Source organism: Rhizopus delemar, genomic scaffold (genome assembly GCF_000149305.1).
Source record: "Rhizopus delemar RA 99-880 supercont3.6 genomic scaffold, whole genome shotgun sequence".
NCBI classification, from domain to species: domain Eukaryota; kingdom Fungi; phylum Mucoromycota; class Mucoromycetes; order Mucorales; family Rhizopodaceae; genus Rhizopus; species Rhizopus delemar.
Genome location: NW_027137832.1, coordinates 446,096 through 458,546, shown reverse-complemented (window position 1 = coordinate 458,546; position 12,451 = coordinate 446,096). Strand labels below are relative to the sequence as shown.

Here is a 12,451-nt window from a genome sequence, read left to right as displayed (position 1 = left end):
TCAGTTTATGAGATTCCTCTTTTTCTCTCTTTCTTCTTTGTTGCAAATGAAAAAAACCTTGGTCGTTATCTCTGCAATTCTTGGAATAACTACAGCATTTGATGTAAATTTAAATAATGTTCGTATAAAGTTGACCATTGCATTAAGCACTTCTTATTCTAGAATGCTTGTAATCATAACGTTGTAGGCTGTAAGTACAAACACGCTTTTTAATAGCCAAATAATAAACATATATAAAAAAAGATTGGGGACAGAATTCTTTTGGTGCTGCCAATGGACAGGACAGATCAGGCTGGCAAAAGTCCATAAGCTTTTATTGTGATGATGATTCTGTTGACGTATTCCCAATTTCCTTTTTAACAACTTTCTTCGGTCCTGATGGTACGCCTCAAATCAACCTTGCCAATGTAGAAAAAAGAAGAATATGTCTTATTACAACAGACTAATAATTTCTTAGACATGTAACAATGTTGATAATGCTACTTTTCCCGGAACTACTCTAGCCAATTGTCAAACAATGGCCCCTGATATTAAGTATTGCCAATCAAAGGGCAAGTTAGTTACCCTTTCTTTGGGTGGGGCTACGGGCGGTGTTGGATTCCAGTCTGATTCTCAAGCTACCTCATTTGCTGATACTATTTGGAATCTATTTCTTGGTGGTGAATCATCCATTCGTCCATTTGGTGATGCTATCTTAGACGGGTATACTTGCTTCCGAACAGACTCATCTTAAACAAAATATCTAAACCCTTCATATGTATATAGTATCGATTTGGATATTGAAGGTGGCGGATCTAACCGTAGGTGTATAGAAAAAATAAACAAAAAGAAAAGGTACAGATAACTTTGTTTATACGTGCATATAGATTATACAACTTTTTTGCAAGCGCTAAGCTCACATTTTGTCAACGCTTCAAAAAAATATTACATTACTGCCGCTCCGCAATGTGTGTTCCCTGATGCCAACCTCCAAGCTACCCTAAATAGTTTTTCATTTGACGCGATCTATGTTCAATTCTGTAAAGCATTTATAATTTAGAAAGAACAAGAACTAACCCACTTTTAAAATTAAACAAAGACAACAATCCTTGTGGTCTTCAATTTTTTAACACAACTCAGTGGAACTTTGGTGTTTGGGATAATTGGGCACGTACCTCGTCTCCCAATCCTAATGTGAAAGTTTATATAGGTGCTCCTGCCAGTTCTTCAGCTGCTGGTAGTGGTTATGTATCTGCTTCGACTTTGCTTAACATTGCTTTAGATACAAGAAATAATTTTCCTAGTTTTGGAGGTATTATGTTTTGGGGTAAAGTTAGAAGAAGAAAAAGCTTCCAGACCTTACTTCAAAAGAGTGTTTCTTATAATTTGGTTTGAACAGATGTTTCGCAAGCATACGGAAATAACAAATTTGGGGCTTTTCTAAAGAATGGGCTATCCTCTGGCTCAAGCTGTAATGGCAAGTTTAATTTCTTACCATGCACTGCACCTGCTTATGTTAGTGGTACCGGTTATAGTGGAGGAAGCAGAGTTTCTTATAAGTAAGCTATCAAGCATGAATTTGTATTTATGTTATCAACTAATATTATTCTAAAAAAAAAACAGTGGATATACTTGGATTGTAAGTTCAAAGTATCTTTATAATGAATTTTTCAACTAATTTCAAACAATAATAGGCTAGATGGTATGCCTCTTCGGCTCCTTCCTCTAGTCCTAGCTCAGAATGGCTGCCTATAATGGCATGTTCCAATGACAATAGTGGTTCAACTTCCGGATCTTATACTTCCAAAACATTACCATCTGGTACCAATGCCTCCTCATCTAGAATTAATATATCTAGCACTCCTCAATCAGTCCAACCATCTGCTAGCATGTCTACTACTACATTTTATACTAAATCTAGCGCTGTCCCAAGTACAACATCCACTGCTGCAATAATTTCATCTCGTTGTGCTAGCACCCTCCCTTGGTCTCCTTCAGTCGCCTATACTGGTGGAGTCAATGTTTATTACAACAATGCTATTTGGAGAGCAAAATGGTGGTCTCAAAATGATGTCCCCGGAGGCATCGCTGGCGTTTGGGAAAAGGTTGAATCTTGCGAACCAGAGAGAACATTGTCTTCTCGATCTATCCTGAAAGGTAAAATATAAAGCAAGCAGTCATACAACTCAGTTAAAATGTTTCTTTTAGCGGCCTCACAAATCAATTGCAAGCGGAACATTTTAAGGTGGAGCAAACTTAAGAACTATACCAAAGGGAATAGAGTTTTTTATAAGTAAGCACCGACGAGAAAACGAAAGGAACTTTTAAATAATTATCTTTATTTTATAGAGGAGTAATCTATGCTGCTTCTAGGCCTAACCTTGTAAGACGTCACTATAGCACATGTGTATTATTCGCTAACTTTTTCCTTTTTTTTTTTCGCTTTTGCACAAATAGAATCAACAACCAAACATCAACTCTTTTGATTGGGAAAAGGGAAGCAGCTGTGTTTAAGTTTATTTTTTGTACAAAAACAAAAAAAAAAGAAGCGATATCCTCAAATATTATAAATTATTTGCTATACCTTACATTTATTTTCACATCTAACTTGAATGCTTCATATTAAAACATAAATCTTATTAATAAAGAAAAGACCTTTAAATTACAATACACACTTGTTTATTGGACATATTCTAAAAAGCTGCTTCAAAGGTAATGTGGGTTATATAAAAATGAGAAGGTATAGATATCGCACAGAGATGGTAATGTATTTGTAAATTTACTGTTGGAGTGTTCCAAAAATATGGTTACTTGATTCAGCTGGTAGTACTTTACGCACACCGGCAAATCCTCTTCGATCACCTTTTCTCATCATAATCTTCCAATTAGCCTTTAGATTGTTTAAAACTCTTTCAATCTCCTCATTATGATCAGGTGAAGATGCCAAGAGAGAAGTCATCTGGAGCATTTTAGCAGCAGTTGCAGCAGGGTTCTGTGAAGATCCAAAATCAGTAAATAATTTGTTGAATACATCTAAACAGACTGCGTTAATCGCATAATTAAATACGCAACATCCTATCTTTACCTTCAAGACGTTTTGTTTGCAATAGAATAACATTGTCCCTGAAACTTCTCATGGCCATATTTCTTACATTCCATGCTTCAGCTTCATCAGCAGATCGATATATAATGTCTGTTTGAAGAGGCAAGAAGACAGCCTCAAAGTAAGGCAATGCATATGAGAAAAAAAATGACCATTGCTCAACCAATCTGTCTAATAACTTTTCATCTGTTACGCCAAACATTTTAGAATTCAAAGTAAACATTCCATCTCTTAATAACGCTTCTATGTCATGATAAAATTGAGGTGACATAGGGTCTGATAGGCAACGTCTGGTTGTTACTTTTGGTTAAAATTTCAAATAAAAAAAATATCAAGAATAAAATACTATTACCTCAGCAACTCATTTAAATCTTCAATAGAACCTTTTACTCCCTCTCCATTGAACAACGGTAATACACGGACACAGAGAGTTTGCCAAGCATCTTCCTGAGAACTTGTAAACACACCACTGTTACTACTATTATTGTTTGCATTATTCAAGTACATGGTGGATGTGATACTGCTCATGTTACTGAAGCTATTTTGTCTATGGTATTGTGTAGATGTCGTTGTTGGCGCTGCCATAGATTGAAATGATACACTACCACCTACGACGGTATTATTGCTTGCGGCATTAGATGGGGAAAAATAAAAGTTGGAACCACTGGGTGAAGAAGGAGAAATAATGTCTTCTCCTCTTAAATGCATCGTTGACCTTTCTACATCACGAGCAATTAGTTTTGCGTCCAGCGCATTGAGCGATTTATGTATAGATGGCGACGTGACAGGCGAAGTTGGTCTCTGTGTGCACTGTGACATTGATCTGTCAAGACTAGCAGAACTGGACTGTCTTTGAGAGCGACCATTATGATTGCTTGGATGTCTGATTATTTGATTGCTACCACCACTAGGTGGTGATTGAATGGTGGGTGCGTTTTGAACATAAGATGCACTTTGAGGAGATGTACTTTCAGATTTACCGATGCTTGTTGAAAGAAACGAAGAATTTGAAGATGGGGAAGACGAAATGACTAGGTCATCAAAAGATGCTCGATGAGTTGCTGAAATGGGTAATGACATTAATATAAAAAGGAAAAGGAGTAGAGCGTTATTGTTTCCTATTGATTTTTTTTTTTTTTTTTTTTGGATTATTGAAAATTGATTCCCTTATTTTTTTGAAATTATTCACACACAATTTTAAAACCAGTTCGCATTTTCATAATTTAATTTTTAATACAGTGCTTCTACCATCAATTGTAAATATAGTAAAAAAATGCGTTTTTGTCTGGTTTACAATATTTGGACTAATGGATACATCATTGAATAGCGAAGTCCAAAATGTATTATGAAATAGGTGATGAAAAAAAAAATACAATGTGACTCAGTTTTTTGGTTATTCCAGCTAAATGGTAAGAGTCTTTATAACTGTAACATGGTCGCTAATTCTAACAGACTCTGCTGAGTCCAACTTTTTTAAACTAATGAATAAGCTTGCTTTAGGGCTTTGGCCTCCTAACATGATCATAAATATATTAAGCTCAATGCTCAAAAAATCATCAAAGGAACACCCATATCTAGCTCCGATTAAACACTCTCGACATTTCAACCTACAACCCACCTTTCAAAAAAATCTTTTCTTTAAACATGTTTTCAATTTTTCGCCGAACAGCTGTAGAATTTACTGAATCAAGTATAAAAGGTATTTTGACATATATACAGTAACATGTGCTTACTTTTACATATTCACTCTCATTTAAAGCTTTCAACATGGACGGCCTGAAAGGCTGGCAAAAAGAAATGCCATTGGCATCTCTCAACACAAAAAATGATCTTTCCGGTTGGGTTACTGGCTGCGACAAAGATATTGGTGGATTTTCTGAGGCACATTTAGAAATAACACCTGAAGGGACAGGAAAGTTCCATGGAAATATCTCTCTTGAACTTCCTGCCGACCCAGAAATAAAGCAAAGTGGCTATGCTGCCCTTCGTACAAAAGTAAGCAGACAGACATACAAAAAGATCAAAACATATAAAATATGTTTGTATAGCAAAGAGAACAGACTTTATTTGGAACACCTTGCTGGGATACTACCTTATTTCGTTACTTAGCTTTACGAGTGAAAGGGGACAACAGAAGATACTTTGTAAATATTCAAACAGACGGCGTAGTAAAGACAGATTTATTTCAACATCGCTTATTTTTACATACACCTGGAAAATGGGAAACAGTGATGGTAAGCAGCATATATTCGATAAAGGGAGCTTTTACTGAAAATTGTGATTAGATTCCATTTAAAGATTTCGTTTTGACTAACAATGGAATGATTCAACAAGATCAAATTGAGATGTTTAGACAAAAAGTAAGAACAGTTGGTATTTCATTAATGGACCGTCAAGAGGGTCCTTTCAAGATTGAAATTGATTGGGTCAAGGCCATGAATACTGAATTTACAGAGGGTGACATGGACCGCATTCCTCCAAAGGAAAAAACTGAACACTATTAATCGCATTAAAAAACCATCGGACTTTGAATAAAAAACATAAAAAGCTTTACTGCACCTTTTTTTTTTTTTTATAAAATGCCCCTTAGTCAATTGAAAATCAAAACAAACGTTGTTAAACGGTAAAATAAATAAAACTATTCTCAAGACGATCGCAACTGAGAGATTTTGCTTAGAATTCACAAAGAGCATATCAGCTATCAAAAAGAAGCAGAGCAGCAACAAAAGCGTATTGATAAGCTTATTGCTGATGGGGCAGATGAGGCCGATGTCAGAAAACAAGTAAATATACAAATTTTATAAACTTATCAAAGCAACTTAGTCTCATATAAAATAGAAAGAAGTTCTCGAGGAAACTTTTCAAATGATTCCAGATGTAAAGAAAAGACTTGCAAAAGCTTATCAAGATTTAGAAGCCCAAGTGGTAAATGAAGAAGCTAGAAAATGATAAATGAGATAAAATTAAAGAAATTGTATAGGAAAATGGTGATAATTCCGATGCTAATGAGTTACAGGAAGCTCAAACTACCCTTTCCGAGATATCCGCCGACGTATAATAAAAACACCCTGTGTAGTATTTTACGTACATGTTTCAGTAACCACTTTTTTTTGATGTATATGCTCTATGCTACAATTTGTAAAACCTTTTTTGATAACTATGTTGGCTCCAATGATTTTATCAATTGATCTCAATCTAATATAGAGCTTTTAGTGGTGCCACATATTTGTGATTTTTGCAGCTTATCCTGTTCATATCTGTAAGATATCCAATACTTGTACGATTCTCTTTGTTTCTTCAATTATCAATTCTTTCAAAAAAAAAAATGTTATAAAAAATAAACGTTTGGCTTGTAAGCCTATTAGTGTTATTTATTCCTGTAAGGTGTACTTCTTTCATCATTTGAAACGGACGTCGGTGGTCAATTTAACGTTATAGGTGTTCCGGTCATGATGTAACTCAGAATGCTCCATGACATTTATGGTGCCACTTTGCTGTAACCTGCGAAAATTTTAATTATATGGGGCACTCTATTTCGTTTATAGAACCATGAACGTTCATACAAGAGCTGATGATAATATCTAAGCCTAATGCATCAAATTAGCAGAAACTGGAGGCACTGCAATATTGAAAAGATCTGTCTTTAGAGCTTGGTTTGACATGCAACTTGATTTCGTAGCAAATGGCCCTACTGCTTTGGAATGATTGTATATAGATGAAAAAACATTATTTACATCTTTATCCATGTAGCTAGCATAAGTTTGCTATGTAGTGATAGTACTGTATTGCCTCGATTGTAGACTGTCTCCTTTAAGCTGGCTACTTTGACCGCATGAGCTTTGATTCCGCATCAATTGTTTATAACATTCATCTATAACAGCTTGGATATTCATAGCAAGAGGGAAGATGTAGGATTGGATAAAGACTAGAAGCTTGGGTAACATTACTAAAAAGGGACAAGGAGTTGAATCTATGAAGTTGAACGATAAACATTGTGAAGAAACTTACAATTAATAAATGTGTCAAAAATAAGAAAAGACAGTCTAAGGAAGAGTAATGGAACACTTAATAAACTTATCAATAACTGACAATTTTCTAAATAAGAGCAAACAGAGCATTCAATACGCTGGCACTTCCTTTTAAGATTGAAAGATGTGATATGTAACGATCATATACTAATCGTAAGTATAGAGAATGGCCTAGTATGTGCAGCAATGTCATAAATGATGCAAGTTAAATAACAAAAACGATAAAAATTGTAATAATACCAAACAAGTTAATGACAACAACATACATTATAGAAAAGTAGCCAGAATCATATGAATCAAGTAACATATCCACTTCATGTCAATTGTGACATTAAAACCAATACAACAACATTGAGACATCAAAATCTTCCAATCATTAGGTATTGCACTAGGACATATTGTATATGAGATGAATAACATTTTGCAATATAAAAATACTCTTTCATTGATATAGTTAGGTAACAATATTCATCAAGAGAGTGTATGATTTCCTTACACAATTTGTTAGAGCTCTTTTCGAGACATACACATGATGATATAACGAGTATGTTTATCTTAATATATTTAAATTGATAAATATAAGTGATCAAGCATATAAGCTACTAATCCAAACAAGGATCCAGAATTTTTTTTTCAATATCAAGAGACATATCATTTGTACTTTTGTATCGGTGTTTTCCAAAGTTTGCTTTTCATTTGAATTTGTACTTTATATAATCATACCTATAGCAAGGTTGCATGACACTATTAAAGAAACCAAGTAACTTATTGAATGAAGTCAACCCTTGTATTCAAGCCTACTATTAGAATGTGTTTATAGAAAGAAGAGTGACTATTAGAAATTGCTGATTTATATTAAATCTCTAATTCAAAAGAAGCTATTTCACTATTAAATTCAGCACAGTTTCAAAGCTTATATAAATTATTTATCAACCATTTTTGTTACGATTTTTTGATTTTACTCTTTCAGATTCTTTACTAACTTTAATAGCAAAAACGTGTGGTACGGTATGTACCTGGTAGTCATATAAATCAGAATAAGCTTTTTATAACTGGGCTGCTTAGGGAATCCATCGACAGTTTGAAACGTTTGCAGCTCATAGTAATTTGCTGTACTGTAATTAGGATATCCGAATCGATACATAGAGCTGAACAACTATCACCAGCACCCGTGGCCACACTGCTTGCAGTGATAAATAGCAACATCTTTTTACGGTTAGTTTTCATCATATCTAAGGAACCAATTGCTTTTCTAACCCGATTTTGTCCTTTAGCATAGCATGACAGTTTGCAAAAAAAAAAAAAAAAAAAAAAAAAAAAAAAAAAAAGGATATTTGGTTTTGAATATATATTCCTTCTTTCTCATTATACTGATCGAATTGAATTGCACATTCTTACTATCAATTTTTTATCTTTTACCTTTTTTGCTGAAATGATTTACATGGAACAACTCAACTCTTAAGCCGAAAAAATTATACTGTATTCATTTATGGAGAGGTTTCTTTAAAGATAAATGGTTTATTTTAATGATTTTTAAGATTAAAGATCGCACATTATTATTTTGTACACCAATCTGCATAAATCCATCATAAAATTTTAAAGACCTCTTACTATTTCTTTTAAAAAGCGCTAAAAAATAAAGTTAAAAAAGACTTTGTTCTTCATCTTTGCAATAACCATTTTTCTAAAATTGGACTCTTTAATGATGCTCTAAAATGACTTAATTTTTATATAAAATGAAATGAAAAAGAAAGTTACTCTTACATATATGTAGATTGTTTTAGACAAGTCACTTTGCCTTAGTCATATATAAACAATGTCTTATAAAAGAAAAGCTTTCAGTAAAATTTGTCAAATGTGCTAAATTGACCTTAGTGATTTCTCATTCTTATTCATGATAATAATATGCTGCTTTTTTTATTGGTTTGTATCTTCCTTTCCATGTAAAATAATTCGCGTAAATATTGCTTCTATTTGCATTAAACAAAGTACGTACAAAGGTATTGTTGGAAACGACAAATCATAAATTTCAACCAAACCACATGATAAAATATAGACATTAATCTATTATAAACAAGGGGGTTTATTTGCCGTTTGGATTTGCTGTGTAGAACAGCAAAGAGAAAATATAAATATTTTTTTCACAAATAACAATCGGTCTTCCATACGCCGAGAAACATAAAATAAGTTTAATCAAAAGTATGCGTTAAAATAGAGCAAGCTATAGAGCGTATTAACTTGAAAACGGCTTCAAGCAGCTTGATAAGATCGAATTATAATGTAAGCTAATCTAGGTGCAACAAGTAAGCGTATAGTCAGTCAAAGGCAAATGGGAATAGAATGTGATAATGTTTGAATATATTGATTTGTAAAATAAATGATAAGAATGGGGGGAATAGGGCAAATATATGTGTCAAAATGTGATCTTAGACTGAAGAATTAAGTTTTGGTATGGGACGGACAGCTTATACTCCAGACTGCTATGTTGAGTTAGTACCAATACTGGAGGAAGCAGAGAAATGACCATATTCAATGATCCGATTTTTTTTTCATATCATTTTTCCTTCAGCTTAATGTTGGATATTATCGATTTTAATAAAATGACTATAGAAGGAATGTACCTCTTTTTCACCATATGTTTTTTATATACCATTTTACTTAATATATATATTTCACTTATTAAACAGTTCCATCAAACTATTTTATTGCCACTACAATTTTATACTTTTTCAAACCATTTTAAAGTTTATCTTTTTGAATTATTACATAAAATTACATTTTTGCGCCTTTTCTCTCTTTAACAAACTTTAAATTTTTAGTACTGGATAACTGATGTAAACATTTAAAAGAAAAAAGCAAACCAACATTGAGCCTTGATTTTTACCTTTGTATGTGTACAGAAGCAAAAATGAATGTAATCTTTAATACAGCAACAAATAGTAATATTAAAAGCACCTGTTCTGGCTTTGCTGCCTTTGGACGCCTTTCGAAATTTGCGTCATAGCGGGGATTCAGAAATCCTTCAATTCGTAAGCCACATATGCACACACACATAAACTCGCGCTGATTGAATTGTTAATTTCCAAGTGGAAAAAAGTGCTCCAAGTTGGATTTTTTATTCATTTTTTTTTTCGACCCATTTTTACATTGATCCCAGTCTTTTCCTTGTTAGAGTCAAATAGTATAAAAAATGGTAAAAAGAAATGAGAATTGGAATATAAACGCGTGTATTGACAATAATAGACCAAGACAAGTAGTAGTAAAATGGCGAATTTAGTGAATTACCGACTTCGAGTTACAATGTCGGATTCACGTGTACTGACAGGTCAAATGCTCGCATTCGATAAACACATGAATCTTGTTTTAGCAGATTGTGAAGAATTTAGAAAAGTGAAATCAAAGGCCAAAAGCAATAATACAACCGAACAAGAAATGAAGAGAACTTTGGGTTTGATTATTTTACGAGGTGAAACGATCATTAGCATCAGCGTTGACGGCCCTCCCCCACCATCTATGGATGATGTTAGAACAAGAGGTACTGGTATGTTGGCTGGTACTGGCATTGGAAGAGTAAGTGGAATAGAATAAGTAGATGTGTTATTTGTCGAATTATTTATTTCTCTTCCTTTTTGTTGTTTTAGCCTATGGGCCGTGGTATGCCTGCTGCTCCTCCTCCATTGGGTGGACCAATGGCTGGTCTTGCTGGTCCTATCCGTGGCATCGGTGGTCCTGCTCCTGGTGTAAGTATTCTTTTGTGGGAAGGTGCTATGTATACTTATGATATTTGTATAGATGATGCAACCTCGACCTGGTTATCAAGCATCTCCCATTCCATACGCTCGACCTCCTCCCGGAGCTCCTGGTCAAGCTATGGTAAGCATAGATTAATGTGAACTTTTTAATTGATAATATTAAGCACCTTTTTTTATAGCCACCACCACCACCCGGATTCCGCCCTCCTCCTCCAGGATTCAGACCACCTATGCCAGGTGCTCCACCAATGGGTTTCCGCCCTGCTCCTCCAGGCGCTCCTCCTGGACCTCCTCCCCCAGGATTCCGCCCTCCTCCTCCACAATAATAAAGAATGAATTCATTATCAACAGAAAAAACTGTAGATTGCTAGATTCGGCCAGCTGCACAATTGACTGTATAAATGCAATGTGGAATGGAAATAGAAAGGGATCATTTAAGATTTGCATTATTTTATCTCAAACTACATTCAATGAAATATGAAAGTATATTATTTTAGCGCAAAAGCAAAACATCTTTATTTTTCATTTAAGCCTTGTTGCTAACAACACCATCGAAGCGGTTCTTGAACCATTCAATGGATTCTTCCTATTGAGGGTTTTTTTTATTAATATTTTTTTACATGAATTTAATGCTTTTCATTACCTTCTTGATACGGTGGGTAACACCAACGGTAGACTTGCAGTGCTTACGGCGAGAGACACGATAACCGGGGCGTCCCATGACGACGTAGTAGTCCATACCGTAGATACCAATGGAAGGATCGTACTTGATACCCAAATCAATGTGTTCATCAATACCAAAACCAAAGTTACCGGTTTCAGAGAAGTTACGGGCCTTGAGTTCGTATTCCTTAACCTTCAAACCACGTTCAAGGATTTCTTCGGCCTTAGGACCACGAACAGTAACATGAACAGCAATTTTTTCGTTACGACGAATAGAGAAAGAACGAACGGTATAACGGGCCTTGGAGTAAACGGGGGTTTGACCAGTCAATTGTTCAAGTACTTTAGCAGCACGAGTAAGTCTGTCACCAGATTCACCAACAGAGATGTTAAGAACCAACTTTTCAATTCTGAGGTTACGCATGGGGTTAACGGGAGTCTTTTGTTCGGCACTCTATTTTTCTATATCGTTAGTCGTTACAATTCAAAAGTTTAATGAAATGGATGGAAGGAACATTTTGAAATAATAAAGATTATTAGGATCTAATAACATCTTAGAGGCTGAGAATGTCTACAATTTGTCTAAATGGATGCTGTACTGAATGCTGAATTGGGGAGTAGATGTGTAATCTGCCATTTTTTTCTGCTGTCAGTTTATCCAATAAAATTCATGTATCTTTTATTTATTCTAATCCATCCATCCATTTCCTGTTTGTCTTTTATTTACCATCGTATATTGCCTTCAAATTTGTTGACGGTGGAAAAGAGGAGATTCATAACCGTGTGCTTAATCTAGAGTGTTTGTTATGTCAAAGCTTGGATTCCTCCTCCATATTTAAATCCCAGCGCAATATTTTCCATAAAAGGAAGCTACTGGCTTCATACACTTAAGTTCAATAGGTTCTAACCAAATCGTAGTTGAAGGA

At 34.5% G+C, this 12,451-nt stretch overlaps 7 protein-coding genes across 7 annotated transcripts; 5 read left to right on the top strand and 2 right to left on the bottom strand.

The window, feature by feature from the left end:
- Positions 1 to 517: 517 nt before the first annotated feature.
- On the top strand, positions 518 to 2,336 carry RO3G_08153 (uncharacterized protein; the record flags this gene model as incomplete). Its single annotated transcript, XM_067662743.1, has 7 exons — positions 518 to 702; positions 766 to 800; positions 867 to 1,019; positions 1,079 to 1,306; positions 1,379 to 1,538; positions 1,679 to 2,136; positions 2,329 to 2,336. 7 exons carry the CDS (start codon positions 518 to 520, stop codon positions 2,334 to 2,336), a joined length of 1,227 nt encoding a protein of 408 aa, XP_067518844.1.
- A 422-nt stretch (positions 2,337 to 2,758) lies between these two features.
- RO3G_08152 (uncharacterized protein) lies at positions 2,759 to 3,610 on the bottom strand (the record flags this gene model as incomplete). Its single annotated transcript, XM_067662742.1, has 3 exons — positions 2,759 to 3,012; positions 3,065 to 3,249; positions 3,435 to 3,610. 3 exons carry the CDS (start codon positions 3,608 to 3,610, stop codon positions 2,759 to 2,761), a joined length of 615 nt encoding a protein of 204 aa, XP_067518843.1.
- A 1,239-nt stretch (positions 3,611 to 4,849) lies between these two features.
- On the top strand, positions 4,850 to 5,586 carry RO3G_08151 (uncharacterized protein; the record flags this gene model as incomplete). Its single annotated transcript, XM_067662741.1, has 3 exons — positions 4,850 to 5,077; positions 5,131 to 5,316; positions 5,368 to 5,586. The coding sequence occupies 3 exons, from the start codon at positions 4,850 to 4,852 to the stop codon at positions 5,584 to 5,586; spliced, it is 633 nt and encodes a 210-aa protein (XP_067518842.1).
- A 75-nt stretch (positions 5,587 to 5,661) lies between these two features.
- RO3G_08150 (tubulin binding cofactor A) lies at positions 5,662 to 6,140 on the top strand (the record flags this gene model as incomplete). The annotated part of the gene is made up of 4 exons (XM_067662740.1): positions 5,662 to 5,705; positions 5,760 to 5,865; positions 5,921 to 6,007; positions 6,063 to 6,140. The coding sequence occupies 4 exons, from the start codon at positions 5,662 to 5,664 to the stop codon at positions 6,138 to 6,140; spliced, it is 315 nt and encodes a 104-aa protein (XP_067518841.1).
- A 2,786-nt stretch (positions 6,141 to 8,926) lies between these two features.
- Positions 8,927 to 9,633, top strand: RO3G_08149 (uncharacterized protein; the record flags this gene model as incomplete). The annotated part of the gene is made up of 3 exons (XM_067662739.1): positions 8,927 to 8,951; positions 9,326 to 9,390; positions 9,541 to 9,633. 3 exons carry the CDS (start codon positions 8,927 to 8,929, stop codon positions 9,631 to 9,633), a joined length of 183 nt encoding a protein of 60 aa, XP_067518840.1.
- Positions 9,634 to 10,300: 667 nt separating this feature from the next.
- On the top strand, positions 10,301 to 10,998 carry RO3G_08148 (uncharacterized protein; the record flags this gene model as incomplete). The annotated part of the gene is made up of 4 exons (XM_067662738.1): positions 10,301 to 10,303; positions 10,354 to 10,680; positions 10,752 to 10,850; positions 10,903 to 10,998. The coding sequence occupies 4 exons, from the start codon at positions 10,301 to 10,303 to the stop codon at positions 10,996 to 10,998; spliced, it is 525 nt and encodes a 174-aa protein (XP_067518839.1).
- Positions 10,999 to 11,388: 390 nt separating this feature from the next.
- Positions 11,389 to 11,949, bottom strand: RO3G_08147 (60S ribosomal protein uL5; the record flags this gene model as incomplete). Its single annotated transcript, XM_067662737.1, has 2 exons — positions 11,389 to 11,448; positions 11,527 to 11,949. 2 exons carry the CDS (start codon positions 11,947 to 11,949, stop codon positions 11,389 to 11,391), a joined length of 483 nt encoding a protein of 160 aa, XP_067518838.1.
- Between the last annotated feature and the right edge of the window lie 502 nt (positions 11,950 to 12,451).